The sequence below is a fragment of the Chamaea fasciata genome, unplaced genomic scaffold, assembly GCF_029207755.1.
Source record: "Chamaea fasciata isolate MVZ Bird 193981 ecotype frontalis unplaced genomic scaffold, bChaFas1.0.hap1 SCAF_18, whole genome shotgun sequence".
Lineage (NCBI taxonomy): Eukaryota > Metazoa > Chordata > Aves > Passeriformes > Sylviidae > Chamaea > Chamaea fasciata.
In genome coordinates, this window is record NW_027094103.1 from 10,115,691 (window position 1) to 10,138,696 (window position 23,006).

At 44.9% G+C, this 23,006-nt stretch overlaps 1 protein-coding gene across 3 annotated transcripts in view; it reads left to right on the forward strand.

Moving 5' to 3' along the window:
* Positions 1–603: 603 nt before the first annotated feature.
* Positions 604–23,006, forward strand: part of HECTD4 (HECT domain E3 ubiquitin protein ligase 4) — a 65,277-nt gene continuing 42,874 nt past the window's right edge. For all 3 annotated transcript variants that reach the window (XM_066199442.1, XM_066199443.1, XM_066199444.1), the window contains exons 1-13: positions 604–789; positions 9,946–10,463; positions 13,138–13,227; positions 13,584–13,714; positions 14,829–14,937; positions 15,617–15,755; positions 16,969–17,139; positions 17,933–18,125; positions 19,476–19,637; positions 19,733–19,846; positions 20,054–20,194; positions 20,530–20,762; positions 21,161–21,306. In XM_066199442.1, coding sequence (XP_066055539.1) covers positions 619–789; positions 9,946–10,463; positions 13,138–13,227; positions 13,584–13,714; positions 14,829–14,937; positions 15,617–15,755; positions 16,969–17,139; positions 17,933–18,125; positions 19,476–19,637; positions 19,733–19,846; positions 20,054–20,194; positions 20,530–20,762; positions 21,161–21,306 — 2,318 coding nt within the window. In that variant the 5' untranslated portion in view covers positions 604–618. The remainder of the gene's footprint in view (positions 790–9,945; positions 10,464–13,137; positions 13,228–13,583; positions 13,715–14,828; positions 14,938–15,616; positions 15,756–16,968; positions 17,140–17,932; positions 18,126–19,475; positions 19,638–19,732; positions 19,847–20,053; positions 20,195–20,529; positions 20,763–21,160; positions 21,307–23,006) is intronic.

The window sequence follows — 23,006 nt, forward strand, 5'->3', positions numbered from 1 at the left end:
TGTGCCCGGTGCGGGTAAAGCTCACCCGGGGCGGGTAAAGCTCACCCGGTGCGGGTAAAGCACACCCGGGGCGGGTAAAGCACAGCCGGGGCGGGTAAAGCTCACCCGGGGCGGGTAAAGCACACCCGGGGCGGGTAAAGCACAGCCGGGGCGGGTAAAGCTCACCCGGGGCGGGTAAAGCTCACCCGGGGGGGGTAACGGACTCTCGGCATCGTCGCCGGTGCGGGCGGAGCGGCCCGGGGGGCGGAGCCCCGGCGTTGGGGGCGTGTCCCGGCGCTCGGGGCGGGGCCCCGCGGGCTGGGAGGGGGCCGGGTGTATTGTTCCCCGCGCGGTGCATGCCGGGCCCGCCTCAGCCCCCAACATGGCGTCGCGCTGTCAGCGGTGTGTGTGAGGCGGGCGCGGGACGCGGGGCTGCGGGCGGGCACGGCGGCTCCCGGAGCTCCCCGGAGCGCCGCCGCCGCGGTGGCAACGCGCCGCTCCTCGCTGCTGCCCGCCGCGCCCCGGCTGTCCGGCGCCCAGGCCGCTGGGGACGCGCCTGCCCCCGCCCTGCCCCCGCCATGGGCGGGTAGCGGGACCCGCCTCGCCTCAGCCCTGCGGAGCCCCCCCGCCCTCCGCGCCATGGGGTCCCCGGCGGCCGCTTCGGCGGCCGCGGCCACCGACTCGGCGCAGTGGCTGTCGGTGAAGGAGGAGACCATCTTCCTGCACGACGGGCTGATCCGGGTCACCGACCTGGCCGAGCTGCCCAGCGAGATCATTGGGGTGGCCGAGCCCGGCGACACCGAGCTGGAGGTGAGGCGGCCCCCGGAGCTGAGGGGAGGGACGGGGCAGCGCCGGGGGGTGAGGAGGAGGATGCCCTCGGGAGAGGGGCACGGTGGCAGCGGAGGCCTGGGGCCCGGAGGACGGGGGGATGGGAGGTGGGGGTGCAGGGAGGATGACTAGGGGAGGATGGGGGGCCGGGATGGAGGATGCTGGATGCGGATGCCGGCTGAGGGATTTGGAGCCCGGAGCCAGCCGGTGTCGAGGCGTTCTGCTTGTCTCGAGTCAGTCTAATTTATTTCGAATAATAATGAAAGTGGAGCTGGGCAGGAGGATGGTGAGGTGCTGATGTAAATGGAGGGTGAAGTATTGGTGCGTCCTCCTTGTTTTGGCTCCATGAGGTTTGGAAATCGGAGCCGCACTCAAGGATTTCAGCGTGGCCTTTGGCCCGTTTATTTTTATTGAAGGTTTTGTGTCTCCTTGCTGTTACTTTTAGAGGGTTTGTAATTCATCAGCCTTACAACGACGTGCTCGGGGGGTGCCCGGGTGTTTTATTCAGCTGTTGACAGTGATCATTATTGAGTCAGGAGGGCAGCCCAGATTTTCATCCCAGCTCTTTACCTTCCCGGAGCTGCCCGTGGTGTCGGCTGCAGGCGGGCGGTGCAGCTGTTTTATCTTAGGAGGAGCCGCTGAAGGACTGAATGTCACGGATTATAGGTTGTGCATCTATTTCGTATTCTGCATTTTTTTTTTCCTTCCCCCCCCGTGTGCCTCCCTTCTCCCATTTCACCCCACCCTCCTCCCCGGCGATGTGGCTCGCGGTGACACAGGGGCTTTGTCACCGGGAGCGGGCAGGGGACGGTCCAGCCCGAGCTTTATCTCTGTTTGCTCCCAGGCATTTTAGGCCAAAAAAAAACCTCTTTTAGTGAGGCTTTAGCCGCTTGTCTGGGCTGCTGCTGAGAGGAATCCGCGAGCAGTCCTGACAGCCTCGTTGTTCACGGGGTGACGTGGAATCTTTGCGGGCTGTGGGGAAACTTCCCCCAGCCTTATCTGAGGGGAGATATTTCCTGCTGAACGGGCGTTTTGCTGTCCTGTGTGTCGGGACGCTGCGGAACGGCCTGGGAAAATCAGCTGCTCCCGTGAAATGGATGTTGGCAAATATCACATGAACAGGAAAAGGGAGATATTTTTTTTTTTTTTTAAGGTGGCTGACTTACCTCTGTGTGTATAAACATGGAATGGTTCTCCCCTGTGATCAGAGTTGCTCTGGCTTTCAGTGCAGGTTGGATGCAAGAAAATGTTTTGATTCCACGGCATGGTTCTAGAAGCAGCATTGAGTTTAAAAACTGTGCTAGAAAAATAACGTGCTCCCACAGCATTTTTCATGTTATATCACAAGAAAGGAGGATATCCTTTAAAAAACAAACGAGACCTTATTTAAAGATCTTGCCAGCCAGGCCAGAAGTGTGTTCCAGCCTGAAACTTGACACACAGCTTCACTTGACAAACACTTCAGCTCTGGAGAATTTTTTTTGTTAATGTTGGGAATGTTCTGAAACTCCAGTTGTTTGGGAGAGATAGGAATGGAATTGGTGCTCCTGTGTCTTGTGCTTCATGACATTTATCATAATGGGTGTTGCAGCAATCCAGTGCCACTGATTCAAGATTCTTTTCCTGTTGTTCATGTTTGCAGTGCAAAACTTTTAAATAAAGAATTAAGCACGACTTTTTGGCTGTGGTGCTTATTTTTGCTAAGGATTGATTTTGACTTATTTTGACCTTTATTCTTAAGTCACAGCTTATTAAAGCCTTTTACTTCCATCCACTGATCGATCACAAGCAGTCAATTGAATTTTCAGATATCTGCAGATTGGTTTAGGGTTTGGTATTGAGGGGGAAGGGTTTTAAAAAGCATGACATTTCTCGTGGTGCAAATGTAAGATATTTAGCTTGTAACTTTTCTCTGCCTTTTTTTTTAATGCTGATTTTATTTAAATGAGGGGCACTTTGGTGATGTGGAATGGCTTTGAGGAGCCATTTTGTGGAAGTAGGTGCACACATCTGACTGAAGCGTGGCCATGCAATCGACTGCTACACAAGAGCTCATTTACACTCTTTCTACTCCTACTTGCAGTGTAATAAATATCTTTGAAAATGGTCCAAACAGAAATCTCTTGGGATGTGCTATTGGCCAAGGGTAGGAGATGCTGCAGCTGCTGCTTTGATTAGGAAACTTCTTTAATTCACTTCTTGTGCTTCATCAGTGGTGGTCAGAAGCCTGGCTGAATTTCTGAGCTGAAGTGCTTAATTAAAAATGTATAATGTTTAATACTTTAATGGATTTTTTTTTGGGTGGAGAAGATTCATTCTGGTCTGTTTTGCCTAAATATCCCTTTAAAGAGCGTATTGGTGACTAATGTCAGGGTGTTTGGATGTGTTTCCTTTGTCCTTCTGTTCAAAGGTTCTGTCTATTTATAAAAAGAAAAAGCAGAGGAAAAAATGTTACAGTGCTGGTGTAACGCCAAGAAAGGCTTATGAAAAGTTATTATTTTGTTATTTTGACTCCCATGCGGCTTTGATTTTATTCTTTTGTATGTTTGTATACACTTGCATTTATACATCTATATTTTAATGGTACGTTACAGGAGTCTTAATCTTCTCTTTCAACTTATTCTAGGAGTATGTTGAATTTTAAATGATGTGGAGGTTTTTGCTCTGGTTTTATTTTTTCTGCGGTGATGTGTGGCAACTTCTTAGATTGTTTCAGCATATTTACAAAACATAAGGTGAGGTTTTTGGGTATTGTTTTTGGGTTTTTTTTTAATTTGATAGAATTTTGTAAGGATATGCATGAACCAGCTGCCCCTGGTGTGGGTTTCCCCACTAAAATCCTCTAGTCAGGAGAGATCTGGATTAGTCAGTGATTGCAGAAGCCTTTGGACCTTTATTTTAAAACCTTTCACACACAGAAATCTTTGACAGAGCAAAGTCTTCTCCTTCTTGGAGACAGCCCTCAGTGACAGGGCTGGAGGTGTTGCCATGACATTTTGGTTGGTCAGTGCCCACCCAGGAGGGACATTGAGCTGATCCTTTATGTGCCCCAAAGGGAACTGCAGCACTTCCAGAATCTTCCCAGGCAAACATCTTCCCTGGAGTCGAGAACACCAGGAGCTTGCTCAGGGTTTGTCTGAAGGAGGGGAGGCCCCTTCAGCCAGGGCGATTTCATCTGCAGAGTCACCGTGGAATCCCAGAGTGGTTTGGGGTGCAAGGGACCTTAAAGATCATCCAGGATCCCCTCCTGCCAAGGGCAGGGAACCTTCCTCTGGTTTTCCCATGGAGCTGGGAGGGCAGCTCCTCCCTCAGTAGCTCTTGGGATGGTGTCTGTCCTCGGCTGGTTTGGACTGTTGTTCAGTTCTGTTCCCTTGGACAGAGTGAGGTGCCTCTAGGCAGGTGTGGCTCTGTGCTGAAAATAGTTACCTTTTATCCAGTGGGAGGTAAAAAAATAATCAAAATGAAGCAAATAAGGAAAAAAGTGGTGGCCTTTCCTCTTCCCCCCAGTGTGGCCTGGGCTGGCCCTCCACAGAGAGGCTGAAGAGCTGAAGTCCGGTGCTCTTTCCTCACCATGTGCCAGTCCTGTGACTGACTTGTGTTTGCCGTGGAATGATTTACACTGGAAGGTTTCTGCTAAACTTGGAAGTTTTCACCCATTTTCCTCCCGGCCCAGAGAAAACATTTTGTCACTTTTCCCTGATTGCTGAAGGAGAGAGCACTTCCCTGCAATTATCTGGGTCAGTGCTTCCCAAACCTTTCTGCTTGTGACCTTCGTGCCATTTACAAGCGTCACCTCTGTCATGCTGCGGGTCCCTACTGCCACCACCAACAATTGACTCCTTCCTAAGTGGGTGACCCTTCCTGGGCTTGTGACCTCTGACTTGAAAAGTGCTGATCCAGGCATGTGGCAGGCTTGGAACACGCTCATCCTGCCTGTGCATCCCCTCCCAGTGCTCCAGGATTCCTCTGCCAGGACTTGGAATTTATTAAACTTCTCTAATATGGACCACTGTGCCTCTGAGTTTTGCTTTTTTGAATTCATATTTTTAGGTAACCTTGTAGAGAAACACTAGGAAACTTCTCAAGGATGATTTTGCAGATCTGTTTCCCAAATATAGATCGTGTTACCCATTGCAGCTGATTAATTCAGTGATCTGCACTCTCAGATGTTTAAATTACAAAGATTTTTCTTAACCTTTTGCAGCCATTTTCACCTAGGAGTAAGAGCCAAAGAAATACTTTAATGGACAAAGAAACAACATTTTATAGCATTTTCTTTATTTTCAGCTTGCTTGTTCTCTGTAATTCGTCTCAGATACGAAGGTTATTTCATAAATTTGTATGATTACAAAAATGATTTGGGATAAAATTATAAAAGATAACAGTGGCTTAGTGCTTGTTTCTGAGATTTCCAATGCTTTCACAAAAGAAAACAATTTCTGCTTTTAGCTGCGCAGTTAAAAACCTGCCCTGCTCCACACAGGACTCAGCAGAGGCTTTGAACAAGAGGATAAGGTTAAAATTTCTTGGAGCAGAAAAAATTGGAACAACCTTGAGACTTGTAGTTTTTAACTGCAATACTAAAACACGGTGCAAAGTGCAGCAGCTGCTAAAACATCAGGGAGAAAATGTTTGTATATATTTATATATATTTGGCACGTGGTGTAACAAGGAAAAGGTCTTAGAGGGGGGTTAGGAAATGTTTCAGAAGAAATTAAGGTGGATTTTGCACCAAGGCAGCCTCGTGCTGGATGTCCCAGAAAATGCCAAGAGCAGGAATGCTGCTCCCAGCAGAGTGGGAGACAAAGAGCAGGGACACAGGGTTGTTTATGGAGCAGGTTCAGTTGGGATGTGTATTTCAATCCTCAGGGTACCTTTGAAACTGTCACTTGTGCTCTTTCCCTTACAGAATAATCCATACTTTTTGTAATTCAGTCTTTTTACATTGTTTTATTGGTGTTTCTAGAGACAAAAGAGCCGAGTAAACAAGTGGTGCTGCCTCTCTATTAACTCTGCACAAGAAAAATGACCTTATCCTTGTAATGAGGTGGTCAGAGTAATAGAATTAAATTTTTTTCATGCTGCTTTTAAAGATATTGTACCATTCTGAGGTTGTTTCTGTTTTTCTGCTTGGTTTTTACCTCCTGTGAGATGGGAATAATCCGTGTTTAATTCTCAGGGGGATATTAGGAATGTAATTGATCCTGAGAAGTGTTTCACCATCTTCATCTTCACATGTGAATTTCAGCCAGTTGAACTGTGCAGAGAAAGAATTAAACGTTGCTGGGGAGATTTAGAGTCTTCCCTTTCCAATATGCAGACTTCAGGATAAAAACCCCTCTTTGTGCACAACTTCACTGCTCCTCAGTTCCCCGTGCAACAGAATTCAAACACACAGGGAGAGGACAAGGGGCAGGAATTGTAGCCAGAGGAAAAAGCTGCCTTTTAGTGACAGCTCACATTTACATTTACTTAATAGGGTCATAAAACCTCGGGCTAAAGCTCTTCATGTATATTAGTGTGTGTTAATTGCACTCAGTCTGGTATTTACTGTCAGCAGAAAAACATGTTGCCCTGAAAACAGGGAATGGCAGCCACTCCTTTCTGGAGCAGATTTGGCAAAAATTCTGTTTAGTGGGAAGAATTACCTGGGTAAGGTCGTGTAGTAGGATGCAAAAGGACAAATGTTGGATTCAGTGGGGAAGATGACACCTCCCCATAGTTCATCTAAAATCAGATATTTTTTGTGCTCCTTGATGTTGAAGAAGATGTCAAAAACTCAATTAAAGGGATTGAACTTTGGCTCTACCATGTTCTAATTAAAATATTGACTAAAATTGATTTAAAAGATCAAACAAGGAAATAATGTGTAAGGATAAGATACTGTAAAATTAAAATAGTGACAATTAAACTATTCAATAACACAGTTTTTAGTTATATGTAAGTAGCAGCTGCTTGGGTAACTCATTCTATGGCAAATGATTTGTTTGTTACATCCTTTTCATCATTTTTGGCTCTATTCAGGCCTTGTGAGTCAAGGAATGTTTGGAGTTGGGAAGTGATGGATCAGGGACTGGTTCAGGTGAGGTTTTCTGGGGCTGGGTTTGGTGCCTGCCTCTGACACCTGCTCAGATGTTGCACAGGGAAATATCAAGGCACCCCAGAAGGGTACTGGAGATCAGTCCCAAATCAGAGAGGCAGCCCAGAGGCAGCGGGGAAGGGAATTTTACCTTTCGTAAACACTGGTAGTTGTGTTTGTATCAGAATTTGTGAAAGAACGTGATGGGGGTTTTCTTGCATTTTATTTTAACTTGTTTTGACTTCAGATAGTTAGGAGATGACAAGCTTTGCCTGGAGATATGAGAACCCTGGCAAGGGCTGGGATTCCTATGTGGAGTCTTTAATGTATCCAGAGCAAAGCTCTGATGGATCTGGCAGGGACCAAGTGGAGCTCTGTCACTGTTGGGGTGGGAAGGGCTGGGTTTGGCTCCCAGGGAGAGCCAGAGCAGTTCCCTGGGATGTGGCTGAACCCTGGAATCTCCTGGAGTGTTTGTCCCAACCTCGCTGGGAACATTTGGTCTTATGGCTCCTTTTTGGAGGTAGCTCTGAGTACTGACCTCTAGCAAAAAGGCTTTTGAGGAAATCAGCCTTTAATTTCATTTGCTGAAGTGTCCTGTGTAGCAGATGACCTCACACCTTTCTTCGAATATCCTCTTGCTTTCTGGAAGTGCAAATGCCTGTTAGACCCTCAGATGATGTTGAATAATTAGAGGATTTTTTTTTCCCACTGGTTCCATAAGCCATGTATGAAAATCAGATGATGTAAACTGCATTCTCAAAAGTCTGTAAGTCCCATTTTGGGATGATCTTGTAAATCTGTTGAAGCTGATGTACTTCCTGTCTCATTTACCCAAATTAGTGCTCATTTCCCTTCTGAAAGACTGAAGCGAAACACTCTTACCCATCCCAGACAGACCATGCATGCTTTTAAAGCAAATTGGCAACTGTGAGATCAGGGAGAAACTAAAACTTCAGCAGGAAAAAGCTTTTCATCAGCAAAACCGCACATATTTGACACTGACTCGTCCTGATTGCTACAAGACAGGCTCAGAGCTGTAGAGCCATATCAAAGGCCAAAAAAAAAAAACCCAAACATTTTCCTGTTAAACTGTGGGATTTGAGGAGCAAGACATGGAACACCAAGTACATCCCAGCTTGTCTTTTGTGGTGGTATCTTTGTTATTAACAAAGACCACAGACCTGTTTTCTTCAGCATTTTACTATCAAAATGCAAACATTAATTCTCTTTTTTTCCCTCCATTTCTGCAGCTTGTTGTCACTCAGTAGAAAATTCATCCAGTTTAGTTCAAGAAAATCAAAAGCCAACTGTTGTAGGAAGTGATTCCATCTAGAATAGGAAACAAACTTATTTTTGAGACAGCAGAACACACGACTTAACAGGAGGTGGTTATTTTAAATGTGTAATATGTGGTTTAGGAATTAATATTCATGATCTCTTGGAGAAATTAATTAAAGGAGGTTTATTAGGTATAAGGAGCTCAATGCAACATCCATTCAAGTGTAATTACAATGTGAATTCCTTTCGAGTGAACTTTTCCTGGCTCTAGTGGTGAATGTCCTACTGCAAAGCTGTTTGCCTTTAGTCAGGGGCTCTGTGGCACTGGCAGATGTGATTTGTCCTGCAGCATTTTAACAAGCTGTTCAGGAGTCTGCAATTAGCCAGAAACATTTATTTCATGATCTCTATGACTGCTGCCTGCAGTTAAAAAACCCCACAAAACAAACAACCCTGGAATGCCATCCCCATGGCAGCTTCCCCCTTCCCACGTTTGTATTTATTTATTAAACGGGAGAAGGACAGTTTTACAGCATAAAGATGGGCCAAAGATTGTGTGTGAGGGTGGATGAGACAGTTTGGAAAATGGCCAGAAGCCCTTTGGACACCAAATCCCTTTGGATACTGGATCCAGAGTATCAGAAAATGCTTGGCTCATGGCTTTCCTTGAGCTTGCCACAGCTTAAGTGACTTTGCTGATCTTCAGCGTTGTTGTTTGCTGGAAGGAGAAAAGTTGCCTGCAGATTACTTAAAACTCTTGAGTTTTCCAGTCCCAGGCTGGCTACTAAACCATAAATACATTTTTGTGTCATGCTTTACTTGTTTTCTGTTGTTCCAACTTGGTCTCCAGTTTTATTTAGAAGTGCCAAAAAAGCCTCTTTCTTCTGTCTGAAATGATGAGGAGGAGACTTTTAGGGTTTTTAACTACAGCAGCAGCTTGAAGTATTTTGAGAAAGGTGTAACTAAGTGCAAGATGATAAAATTTAAGAGGGGGGAAAAAAGCAGGGGAGAGAGAGTGTAACAGAACTGTTGGTGAATTAGAGAGAACTGGTTGGTTGGTTGGTTGGTTTGTTTGTTTATTTGAAGAGCTCTAAAACTAGAGCAAGCATGTTCCGATTACACAATATTAGTGACCTATTAGTTTTCATAGAAGGGCTCTAAACCCCTGGGACCCTCCAGACCCGCAGCTCTTTTGAAGTTTTTAGCAAAATTGCCTTGATTACAGAAAAAAGCTCCAGAGGAGGGGAGTGTTTATTTTCCAAGCTACTCTTCTGTGTGTGTATTTTTCTTTACAATCTGTGTTGTTGTTGTTGTTGTTTATTGAAAGCTTAAAAATCCCCGTCAGCAGCCCCTAAGCCTGGGTTTGCTGAGGATGCTGACTCAGCAATGACAGGCTCACAGAATCCCTCAGCAGTGGGGTGGGATCTCTGGAGGTCCCCCAGTCCAAACCCCTGCCAAGGCAGGGTCACCTGGAGCAGGTGACACAAGGACATGTCCTGAGAGGGAGGGTGTGGAGTCTCTCTGGGCAGCTGTCCAGTCCTTTGCCGTGCTTCATGGGTAGAGGTTCATGGGATTCCGTGTGTTTTGGTTTATGGCTGTCACTGAAGGACACAACACCCCTCGCCTGTTCTTCGGCCCCAGAAATTAAAAATAATATCCCTCCATCTGCTGTAGGGAACGGCCGATCTAAAAACCACACCAGAGCCATATGGGATTTTTGGTTTTTTTTTCTTTCCCCCCTTTACAAACCTCTCCGAACACCCACTTCTCCCTTTCCCCAGATCCTGACCTTCGAGACCAAGAACCCGACGGAGCTGGCGGAGCGGCTGCGCTCGGTGTGTGGCAACCAGAGCAACGCGTACGCGCGGCTGCTGGAGTACCGGCTCAATGCCCTGCGCGGCCTCTGGAACGCCCAACGCCAGCTGGCCCTGGAGGAGCAGCACGACCGCGATGGCTCCGGGGACGAGGAGGCCCTGGCCCTGCTCAAACGCCAGGGCTTGTTACAGCAGCCGGAGCAGGCTCCCTTCACCTCCCGCATGGGGCTGCTGCTGGTGTTCCCGCTGATCCAGTCGCAGAGCAGAACGGACCCTTCCCTGTGTAACATCACCGCCGAGGTGCTGCTCAATTGCCTGCGGGACTGCCAGCCCCTGAGCCTGACCAAGGAACCGGCTGACTGCCTCAATGGCATCGAGTCCCTGCTCTGCTCCTGGCTCGAGGACACAGCGCCCTCCGGCCAGCACATCCCCTACAAGCAGAAGGAAAACGCTGCCGCTGCCCTGGTTGCCTTGGCATGTGCCAGGTAAGGGAGCTGAAATAACAGAGGATCACCCTGGAATGCTTAAATTCAAGGGTTAGACTGAGGTTCCTGAGGTTTAGGTGAAGTCCCAGCCAAATGTTCTCAAGGGGGTCACAAGTATGCAAAAGTTGACTGGCAAAATAGAGAGAATTAAGGAGCTTCAGCAGAGTCCAGCCATGATTCACCATTAACCATATCCCCAAATGCCACATCCAGTGTTTTTGAACCCTTTCAGGATGGTGACTCCAGCACCCCTGGGCAATGCTGTGGTTGGTGTGTTCATTCTCTCTTTCCATTTCCAAAAATGAGGTGACTGCACTGGTGCTACTTATTTTTAGCTTGCCACCAGCCTTTCTCTTTCTGATATTTAAATATTGGGTTGGAAAGGGTGAAACTGCTAAGCATTTCTTTCTTGCATGTGTTTAGCATATGTAAAAGCAGAGGGATCTGGGTTAGCAATGCCTCGTGTGCATATTGCTGCTTCTATTGCTCTAGGAATGGTTCCAAATGTGTTTATCAGGGAGAAAAGTTGTCTCCTTTTCCCTTTGTCCTGCCCTTCTGTGCACCTTCCTTTGTCTAGAGAAGGTGGGACTGCCGGGTTTCGGGACAATTCCTTTCAGATTGGATTTCAGTGTTATCACTCAAATGTCTGGAGGTATTTTTTTCATTTTGTTGCCACTGAAGAGTTCAACCATTGTAGGTTAAAATACCCCTTGTCCTGCATGGGTTTGGCATCAGGTGGTTGAGGATAAATTGGTCATAATTGTTTTTAATCAAGACCTACTTTTTTTTTAGAGGATGGGGCTTGGGGTGAGGGAGAGGAAATACAAAACCTCTGCAAAGCCCCGTGAATGTGGCTTTAAAGTCACAAGGACCCTTTTGGAAATGTTGGCTTGAATGTTTCTCCAGGTCACAGCTTTGTCTGTGGAGTTTAACTCTGATTTAAGATGTTGCAGTTCCCAGGATATAGCATGATTTGCTTTAGGAAAAGGTTTATTCAAATGAAACCTACTTAATTTCTAGTGCACTTGTTTTAATGAAGTCAATGAGAAATTTATGGTATGTGGCAAATTATTCTGTCCTGACAACTGCCTTATCTGAAAGGCAATGTACTTGAACATAGCTCAGAGAAATTGGATTTGATAAACACAATCTCATTTCTTTTTTTTTTTTTTCCCCCAGATGTCAATTTGCAGGAAATATGGGATGTTCTGTTGCAGCTGAGCTAAATTTCAAGTAGTGCTTTTGAACTTCAGGTTGATCTTTTATTTTCTTTGCAAGTCTGCCTTGCATTGCTTAGAGAGTTGAAAAATCCCACTGTGTTATGTTCACCTCTGAAAGCCTCACACTTTTCCTTTAAATATCTAAGTCATGTGTTGAAGAAAAAACCTTGAAAATGAGACTATTATTGACATTCCTAGTTGCGATCTTGGGTGCTTCTTACTGCTAAAAATAAAACAACAGGGTAAATATTGCTTTAAATAATTAATTGAGGTGCTTTAATGTGTTTGGTGTCAATTTTCTCCAGGCTGAGGTTTATCAGTGAAAGCAAAGAGCTGAAGATGTCACTGGGGAAAACAGGGATTGGGGTGTGGAGGAGGAAAGTTTGGGAGCTGACTGGCCACATGTGACAGCAAAAGGTTGGACTCAGCAGAGTGCAGGGAAAGGAGCTCTGCAGCTGATCACTCCTGTTTGTGAGGAAAGCAGCTCATAACCTGAGACAGCCAAATTCTCCTTCTTAAGTGGGCTGTAATACCTGGAAATAAAGCTACCACATCTTCCAGAAAATGGCCCTGACCTTAAAAACAGAAATTGTAAAAGACAAAATTTTAAAGACATCTGGATCTTCCAAATTTGGGGTTGTGATGGGAGACCTCATCCCAATGCACAGCTTCCTCAGGAGAGGCAGTGCAGGGGCAGCCCTGATCTCTGGGAGCAGGGACAGGACCCAGGGAAGGCCTGGAGCTGTGTCGGGGGGTTTAGGTTGGATATCAGGGAAAGGTTCTTTCCCACAGGGAATGGTCCCAGCCCCGAGGCTGCCAGAGCTCCAGGAGCGTTTGGGCAACGCTCTCAGGGACTGGCTGGGATTGTTGGGATGTCTGTGCTGGGCTTGGAGCTGGATGATGATCCTTGTGGTCCCTTCCAATTTGGAATATTCCATGATTCTGTGAAAAGCAATCAGAATCTTGAAAAGAAATGGATGAGTCTGGTCTTTCCTGTTAGAGGTAGGATAGGCATCTCCAGGTGGGAGTGCTCACATGGGTTGCACTGGAGATTTAAATGTGATTAATCAGCTACAAGAAGTCCTGAAAGAGCTGCCTCAGGAGCAGCGTTGAGGTGTTTTATCAGGTGCCTGGATTGTCTTTATGAACCTGCTGTTGATGACCCAGCCTTTGGCTGCTGCTCTCCCTCCCTGCTGGGCCTTCAGCCTCTCCCAGGAAAAGGTGGTGGAATTTAGGCCAGAGGTTCCTCAGCATTCTGCCTGTCTGTCCCCCTCTCTTCCTCCTTCCCCTTCCTCCCCAAAGAATGAATATCCTCCAGGAAAGAGATGCCAGTTAGAAAAGGAGCTGATACTGAATTGTGGCTGTGGTTCTGGGTGTTCTCCATGGCTGCTGTTGTGTGTGTTCAGTCTGGCTTCAATAGACATCTTTAATTCATGTTTCTCTTGTCCTTTTAGAGGGTCGCTGAAAACCTTTGTTCATACAGTGCATCTATTACAGAAACAGACTGAGCTGGGGTCCCTGCCTGTGGCTGATGTTCTCTACAGGTTGGTAGGACTTTTCTCCTTATAAACTTTTTCAGCAGCTCTGAAAATGCATTAAGGGTGTGTAGGGAGGAATGTCTTTAAAAATGATTAAAAGGCTTTAGAGTTATTGAAAGCTTTAGGGAAGATTGAGATTCAGGCCTGTGCAGAAGACATTAGAAAATCAAATCTGAAAGCATTGATTGGGTTTGGGGTGTTTTGTTTTTATTTTTTTTCATTAAATATTGATGATTCCTTTGAGTGCTTTATGAACTCTGACAGAATAATTACTTTAAATACGTCTTTGTCTTAACTTTTAATTTAGCTGATTTTTCCTACCGCTGTTCTTCATGAAATTTTATTTTATTTTCTTTTTAAAGGTTGTTGCTTTTGGAGGGCGGCCCTGGATCCCCCTCTTGCCTGCTTGGAGGGAAGCACATCGTGTCCTGGGGCTTTGAGGACATGTTGCCTGCCCCTGATGCCAACACTGGTGCCAGCAGTGAGAATAAAGGTGAGTTATTTCATCCCTGTCACTATCAGCAGAGGGGGACAGGATGCTTTAAGTGCTGGTGCTTGTTTAAAGATCAGTGTAAAACTTCAGAGTTGGGGCTTAAAAAATGTTACTTTTTTGGTTGCTGAAGAGCAGCTGCTGGTTTTAACTGTCAGATTGTTGGAAACAGTCCAAAGCAGTCGATCCAGTGACCTTCCTGACTCCAGTGGGAATTTTTCAGAGGGGGTCAGGCAGAGTTTGGATATTATCCCCTCGTTAGAACATAATCACTGCTCTGTGCACTATCCCTGTGTTCAGTAGCCAACTATCAGTGGCACAGCAGGTTTATTTTTAGAAGTACAAGTTCATTGTTTGGTTTTTTCCCCTCTTCCCTACTCTGCTTTTGTTTCTACCCAGTTGATTTTGAAGTTTTTTTTTTTAATGCTTTCTTTTGTATTTCTTTTCCTGAATTCATTCTCAGTTTTTACTGCTTTGTTTGCTTACTATTTTTGTAATAACTAAGAGTTCACATGGTTTTAGAAATAGTAGTTGAAGCTTTGATGACATTTAATGCAATCCATAGGAATTGAAAAATCTGAGTTGTCATTTTAGGCTACCTGCAGATTTTTTGGAGACATCTCTTTTTAGGTGTTTAGGCAAGAGAGTGAGTGGACTTTTCCTTCCCGAGCTGAGTGTCCAGATCCTGTGAACTTCAGTAGATTGACTGGGCTTGTGTCCCTTCTTGCTTATTAATAATTACTGCTCTGTGTCAAATACATTTTGTCTCATTTGAAGTGTTCAGAGGTGGAAGGATCTGAGCAGCTTTAGGAGAACCACAGAGTTTGGCAGAAATGACATCAAGGCTCAATATTAGGTCCTTCTTCCCTCTCACACTGTGTGAGACCATCTGGGCACCTCTGGGGCTTGAAGGAGAGGTGAAGAAACCTCTGGGTCTCCTGGGCTCTGCCTGTGTTACAGCAGCTCTGAGAGCACCAGATAATTAATTCAATATTAAAAAAAGGGGTTGGCAGTGAGCTGCCATGAGCACCTGGTGGTTTCCTTGGGGGGTAACCCAGGAGAATTCCCAGCTGGAATGTTACAGAGGTGCTCTCTGCTGTCCTTGCTGCTGCTCCAGATGCAGACCTGGGCCGGTGCCTTGCGGCCGATGGGCTCTACCTGTACACGACCAATTCCGTGGGCAGGGGAATCAGCAAACTGGGATCAGGACTGCACGGAACCCTCAGGTAAGGGACACTTCAGAGCTGGCTCTTCTACAGAGCTGCTGAAACCCGAAAGTTCTCCTTTTGGGAAACCTCTTCCAGATGTTGGGAGTAGCAAGACTGCAGGATATGGCACTTGGAAGGAGATGATCTCCGAGGTCCCTCCCAACTCACAGCAGTCTGTGGTTCCATGATATTGTGAATTTTCATTAAATGCTGTTTTAATGTGTTGCGTTTCTCATCTGAAATTCTCCTTGGGTGTGTTTTGTCTAAAATTAAAGAACAAGTTGAGGTTGGAAGGAACCTGTGAAGGCCATTAGTGCAGCCTTGACAGTAGCAGAATTTTAGATGCAATTGTTTGTTTTAATGCCTAGTAAGTTGGTTGATTCTTTGCTGAGAGAGATATACTACAGACCAGTTGTGTGACATTTTATTTATAGCTGAGTTTGTGAGTGTTTGTTTGCTAATTATGTCATTCATTAAGTAATTAGTGCAGCTGTGACTCACTGTACCTCCTTGCTTCTTCATTGCTCGAAAACCACGAGGCTCTTTACGCTTAAAGCCTTTCACAACAAAAATTGCTGACTTGAATGTAAGTTCAGTCAAAGTTCAGCGCTGTGGCTGTGAGTTGTTATTTGAAAAAAGCCTCAAAGAAACAGGGCAGGGTTGAAGGAGTTTGAACATCCTGGTGGGTTTTTTCCAGGGGGTTTGTGTACTGCCGGAATGAGGAGCTGGAGGCGGGCTGGGTGGCTTTTGGCAACGGCAAACTCCTCCATCGGCCCGTGTCCTTTGATAGCAAACCTCACTACCTGTTCCAGCTCGTGGATCAACATACCCTGCAGGTAAAGGGGTCAGGGTTATGGGACAGAAACAAAACAGGCTGAATGAATCACGCACTTTTTAGCTTTAATTAGTTTTATCCTTGAAGTTTCTTGTTTTGTGAAACTGCGTTTCTCTAACCCCACCTTGAAGCGACTGTGTGGTGAATGTGTAAGTTATGATAGAGCTGTTACTGCTTCACTGTGTCTTGTATATAAATATATGTATTTATCTATAATTATACTGTTCTATATTATGGGGTACTGATAGATCTTGTTCAGCCTGGAGGAGACCGAGGGGAGACCTCATCCCAATCCACAGCTTCCTCCCGAGGGGCAGCTCCCATCTCTGCTCTGTCTGAGCAGAGACAGGACCTGGGAACAGCTGGAGCTGTGTCAGGACAGGGTTAGGTTGGATATCAGGGAAAGGTTCTTCCCCCAGAGGGTGCTGGGCACTGCCCAGGCTCCCCAGGGAATGGTCAAGGTGCCAGAGCTCCAGGAGCATTTGGACAGCACTCCCATGGTTGCACAGGCTGGGATTGTTGGGGTGTCTGTGCAGGGCCAGAGTTTGATAATGATCCCTGGGGGTCCCTTCCCACTCAGGATATTCCATGATTCCAGTGTGGTCACATCTTAAAGCAATCAAACAACAGCAAAATGGACTTTGATTTAAATCAAGAGTGTGTTCTTCCTGACCAGCTCTTTGTTCTTCCCCTGTCAAAAATTCAGGTGTTGTTTCAGATCTGGTTGTGGTATGTAGATAAACAACTGCTGCCCTTTGTAAAACAGGGGTAGTTTGTTTACTTTGGGGTTTTTCCTACTGTGGTTTTAAGGATGGATATACACATTTATGTCCAGTGTGTTTCCTGACACTGAGACTGTTTAGATTCCCCTTCTCAAATTTCAAGCGATGTTTGAGAGAAGTTGCCGAAAGTAGGTGACTCAGTAGGATGGGTATTTTCCTTGTGGTACTGTACCTTTGTTCTCCATCATTAGAGAGGAGATGATCCTTTTATTTTTAGACAGGTTACATTTGAGATCTGTGAGCTGGTTTGGATATTTGGCAAATATCACAGAATAGCTGTTGGTAATAAATCAATGTAATGCTACTAACTAAGTCCAGTATTAAGCCTCTTCTGCACTAACTGCATTTGATCTCTGTTTATTTTTCATACTGTTCATACTTGTAAGGCCAAACTGCAAAACCAGACCTGTTAAGATGCTTTCTGTCTCATAGGTATGTCAGATAATCCCAATGCCAGTAAATCACTTCCCAGTTGGCAGCACTATGACCACCGTGCATCTTTCTTCAGATGGCACCTTTTTCTACTGGATTTGGTCTCCTGCAAGCCTCAACGAAAAAACCCCCAAAGGCCACTCAGTCTTTATGGATATTTTTGAAATTATAGTAAGCAAATCGTGTGTTTTCTATGCCTGATGTTGGTAGCGTAACCCAGTTAAATTCAATGTCAGCATTTTCTAATTGACATACTAGGTTTGGATATTTATAGGCGTGATCTGGATGGATTTATGTGAAATAACTGAACAGAACAGGGGGTGAACTGTCCAATTCCATGTCCAGAGGGTTATTATAGTTAGCAATATGAATTCTCTTGTAGCATAAAATGTATTTTTTATATCTGTGTTTCTGCTCAGCAGAGGAGGATGGAGTGGGATGGTGCAGCTAGAATTGGGAGGCTGTAGTAGTACAACTCATGGAAAATCCCTAACGCTCTAAATCACATCTTCATTAAGAGATGCATTCTGCAGTAAAACATCCCCTGAACATCATGGGCTCAAGAAATCGTTGCACACACTTTTTGCCTGGAAAAATGATTCAGAGCCAAATGATTTGCATGTGAAACACCACTAAGAAAATACAAGAGGATTATATATATTTTTAAGTAGAATTTCCTAAATAAACTCAAGTTTATGACAAGCAGTTCTGTCTTTAAGAACAGGCGTAAATAGAAGATATCCTATTAAATATCTCAAAGATATCATATATCTTCTATTAAATTAGTCTATTGAGCCATGAAGTCACAAACAAAAAATTATTCCTATCTTGCTTTCAGAACTTTGTTTTTGCAAGAACTTCTGTCAGCGAGGTTTCACTTTGTTTTCCTACCTGATACAGTTTGGGTGATCTCTCGCCTATGGATTTCAACATCTAAAGTATTTTTTTCCCCTCATTTTACTAGGTAGAAAATGGCATTTGTATAGCAAATCCTCTGCAGGAAAGAATTATCCTGATGAGGAAAGAGGGGGAATCTGCCAAGAGCATCAATGAGATGCTGCTGAGCCGCCTGTCCCGGTACCGCGCCTCCCCCTCGGCCACCCTCGCTGCTCTCACAGGCTCCACCATCTCCAACACCCTCAAGGAGGACCAGGCAGGTCAGAAATGCTTCACTTTTCGTTTCTTAACACACACTGCATCCATCCTGGTTATTGCTGACCTCTTAGGACGGGTTTAAAGAAACTAAAACAACTAGTGTGTGATTTTTGTTTTTTTTCTCCAAGTGCATAGTTGGAAGATCCGCACAGTATTTGCTTAATGTTGGAATTATCAGTTCCTTGGCTAAATTAGGATTGTGAGGAAAGTTTAGGGATGGAAAATGGGCAGCACCCTTTTCCAATTCCATTATTGAGCTAGTTTGTGGAATCTGATAGTTGCATTTCTTTGCTGGCAGCTCAGCCGGGCTTCTAATTAGTGTGTAAAAATGGCCTGCAGGTTAGAAAATGGAATTATTGCTTCACCAATCACTGGAATATTACAGATCTTAGGTGATTTTGCACTTTTTCGAGGTCATCTGCACAATGTTTGGGTATTCTTTTATGGAAACAACCCAAGTTAATGAGGGAATCTTGAATGAGCTTCACTGATGGCTTTCAGGATGATCTGGAGCTTTGTTAGATTTATCTGAAGATTTTATTCAGTTTATCTTGAATTATTTCTCTTCCTTCACAAGTATGTGAGTTTTCTTTCTTCAGTTTGAAACAATTGAAAGTATTTCCATAAAAATAAATTATAGATGAAATGGCTCTTCTTCCAGGGAATTTGGCAAGGAGTTAGCTCAGAGAGCTGTTTTAAAGGTTGTGTTTTGCCATTTAACAACTCAAGTGGTACAGAAAAAGGAGAGTAAGTGGCTATTCTTGGCTAATTCTTGAGTCAGCACTCAAAAAGTGTTGATCAGCTGTTGCAGGAGGGAGATCATTTGGGCTGTCTACGTTTCATGAGGAGCAGGAGAACTTAAAATAGTAAATGCATAGTGAATCTCAAGTGATCTCTGTATGTGAGGAGATCTTTTGGCTCCAAATGCTTTCAATGTAATTATCACCACACAATCCTTAATAGTTCAGGTTTTATCTAATTTTTTATTTATTTTATTTTGAAGTTGTTTTCTTTGGTTGAATAACCCATGAAATTCTTTGTAGCCTTGTGGGGATTGATGTTGAATGTGTGAAGCTGGGAGGCCACAGAGAAGTCATGGATGCCCCATCCCTGGAAATGCTCCAGGCCAGGGTTCATGGAGCTCTGAGCAACCTGGTCTCATGGAAGGGGTGTCCCTGTCCATGTGGTTGGACTGGGATGATCCTGAAGGTCCCTTCCAACCCAAACCATTCTGGAATTCTGTCGAAACTTCTTAACAGCTTCTCAGTATCGATTCCTTTGAAGCCCTGAGCAGAGCTCTGCCTTGTTCTGCAGAAGTGCAGTTTGTGACCTTTCTCTGGTGCACCTTGCAGCTGCCAATACGAGCTGTGGGCTGCCCCTGAAGATGCTGAGGAAGACCCCAATCTACACGTGTGGGACGTACCTGGTGATGCTGGTGCCACCCCCGGGGGGCTCGGGCAGCTCGGCCACGCGCTCGCTCTTCGGGGGAACCAGCGCTTTGTCCTCCTTAAAAAGTAAGTCAGAGCCTTTTGTGGCAGACTGGGAGTCCTTGGGTGTCTGGAATGCAATAAACTTCTGAGGAATTGATTGGAGCTGTGTTTCTGTGTAGTTCTTGCCTCCAGCCTGGTGTTCAACATCTCGGACGGGCAGTTCACCAGCAGGGCAGATCTCATCGATGCTGCGGGCAGCTCGCTCGGACGGGGGGCTCTGGTGCCAGGGCTTGGTAAGGAATACAGCAGTCCCTCAGATCCCAAATAATCCATCTGGGTTTGAATTTGCAGTCAGCAGCCCTGCAGTGGGGTGGGGTCGCATGTCTGTGGTGAAATTTTATAAACTTTTAAAGCAAATAGTTGGGATTTGCAGTGCCTGTAAAGATGCTTCTGTCTGGTTTTCTAATAAGTCGATGTGTGAAATATTTTCCTTCTCTCAGGTGCCTGTTATGATACAATGAATAACATGATCTGGACGTGCTCCAATGATTATATTGATCAGTGGTGCAATCCTGGGAACCAGGCATTCCACTGTGTGTGCCAGAGGCTGGGAGTGAGTCACGTCATCGCAGAGCCCAAAGGTGAGGGGAACCCACGAGTCAGCACTTTGTACAAAGGGGATGTGAAACAGAGGAGTGGCAGAGAATAATCAGACAGAAACTGCCTTGCTGTTAAAAGCTGAGTTGATTCCTGAAAAGAGTTGTAGATATTGGTCATGGTTTAGCTTAGATTTAAGAGAGGGAAAAGTACAAAGTGAGATGTGTGGAAGATTTCAGATTCTTGCTGCCTTCAGCACATTCAGAAGGTGTTTTGGGTAATCCTTTTATGCCCTGAAGTTGATTTATTGCATTTTAGAAGCAAAGGCTGATGATCCAGTCTGTGTTTATAGACAGCATTTGAACTCCTCTCCTTGCAGGGGATGCAACAACCACAAACGAGGTCATTAACCAGTTACTGCACCATGTTGGTGCCATGTGCATCCACCAACTCAACCTCCTGGCAGCCAGCAACAACCTCCCCATCAGCAACTTTTTGGGCAAGCAGCATCCCATTGAAGCTCATCACCTGAGCAGCATCTGTGACATTATGGAAAAGGCCATGGTCAATGGAGACACCTGCATCATCCGCTGCATCCTCGTTGTCTTCCAGGTGCAGAACCTTAAATGGACTTCAGAATTCACATGGGAAAATGAAAAACTTGGAGTACAGGCGACCACTGCTTTCATTTTTATTTAGTTTTATTTTTTTTTTCTCTATTGGAATCCATGTAATGGAGGTTGATTTAGCAGTGGCTTTGCGATGTTTTATATATACATTTAGGAGCCCTAATTTAAATTTAATCTCTATAGATAAAAAATAAAAGACAGAGAGGTTATTTCCTTCTTTCTTTGTATTTCCCCCCTCCATTTTTTGATTCAAAATCAGATTCTGACTCTCAGATTTCTAGACCCACACAAATAGTTTGAGAAACTGACTGCAGAAAATAAGTTAATGTAAGTAATGTTTCTATTTTTAATATTAATATTGTTGTGTTTTATTTTTCTTAGGTGGTTTTTAAATTTTTCTTCAGCCCCCAAACTGAAAGGAACAGAGACATTGTCAGAAGGTCTGGGCTGTTACTGTGGCAGTTACTGATGGCCCCAAGGGATCAGATCTGCTCTGAAATCCAGAAGGAAGTTTGTCTGGCCATTAGGTGAATATCTCTTTTATCAAGTTCAACTTAACCTAGATTTTAGTTTCTTTGAAGTGTATTGACAGACGAACATGCATATTGTATTCAGTTTAATTTGGCATTAATGGGGGTAAATGTAGTGTGATGGATTTTAAGACATAATTTGATAAAATGATTACAGTTTGTGTCTGTGGAAGAGGAGACATACAATGTGTTGGTCTTGAGGAAATAACAGGTAGTAATTGCTTTCTTACTTTTAATTTGTTTCTTTTTTACTTGCTTTCTTAAGGATTTTTCAAATGTTTATTATAAAATAGTTGCTGAATTCCGGCAAAGCTTCCTTGAATGGGTTCCTTATTTAGCTGCTGTGGTGTTCAGGAGAAGGCAAAGCTGGTGTTGGCAGCTGTTACCTCAGTGTTTTGAGTGGTAACACTGGAGTTCTCCTGAGCAAAAGGAACATCAGGAGGAGCAGGATTAATAACACTGGAGGGATTAATAATACTTGAGCAGTGCTCTGAGACTGAAGGCCCAGGGAAAAAAAAAAAATAGTGTGTTTGTATCTCCTGAAAAGGAGATAATGGAAACCTCAGGGCCAAGGAATGCTGGCTCCAGCGTGCCAAGGACAAACAGAACCTGCACTTTCCAGTGGGAAGTGCTCCAGAGGTTGAGAACAAAATCTTTTGAAGATCAACCTGCATTTTCTTGGTGTGAATCACAACGTTCCAAATTTCTGTGGCTCTGCAATTCTGAGTGAAGAATAGTTTGGCTCAGGAGGGTTACCTGGCATTTTCAGGGCTGTGCTTTCTCACAGGGAAAAGTGTCTCCTGTCCCCTGCGTGGATACCTTGTAATACCTGTGTATTCCAGTGCTTTGTTCACCAGCTCCAAGGTGGGCACTGGGTGATGTTTCCTTCCTCCTGTTTTCTCCTTGGGGGATTCTGGTGCCAGTGGAGCCCTCAAAGAGAGCTGGCAATGTGTTATAACTTCTCCTGAGGTTTCTATCAGAGTGGATCAGCATGAACCGGAGGGAAGGAAGCTGCAGTAATCTCTGCTCTCAGTGTGAAGCTGAAAAACATCCCAGTTTTCTTTTCTGTTACTGGAAAAGAAAAGGGAAAGGAAATGGCAAAGTTGCATAATGATTTCAGCACTTCAGACAGGCATGAAGTGCTCCTTTGAAGTGATTGGGATCTCAATGGGGGAATTCACATAGAAAGGACAGAGTTCATCACAAGTTGGAGGGAAAATGTCTCCACATGGAATGTTTCTGCAGAGCTGGGGTGTTCCTGAAATGCTCCTTCCAGAATCTTCTGCGTAGCTTAAACTGAATAGAGCCAGTCTCCAAAAAGTGCAAAACGGTAGCAGTAGTGATTCCTTGATTATTGTATTTGTGTTTTCCACTGTTCTTGGCACAGAGAAGCTGCAGCTCTTACCCCAGCACCAGAGTTTTTGGAGTTTTTCTCTGAGCCATCATCATTTTTCCTGTTTCTTGACAAACTGATTGTGCTGCCCTGGGTGCAAGTGATGAATGGGGAGTTTTCCAGAGGGAAGCAAATAGCTCTTGGAGAAGCTTTGGGACCTAAACAATAAAATATAATTGATTACAAGAGATTCCTGGAGAAAACAGCTGCTTATGTCTTAATATTGATGTTAAAATCTGGAGGATGCTCTTCTAAGCCTTTACACAGACATTGTAAATGTTCCATCAGATTCTGACTCTGTGGT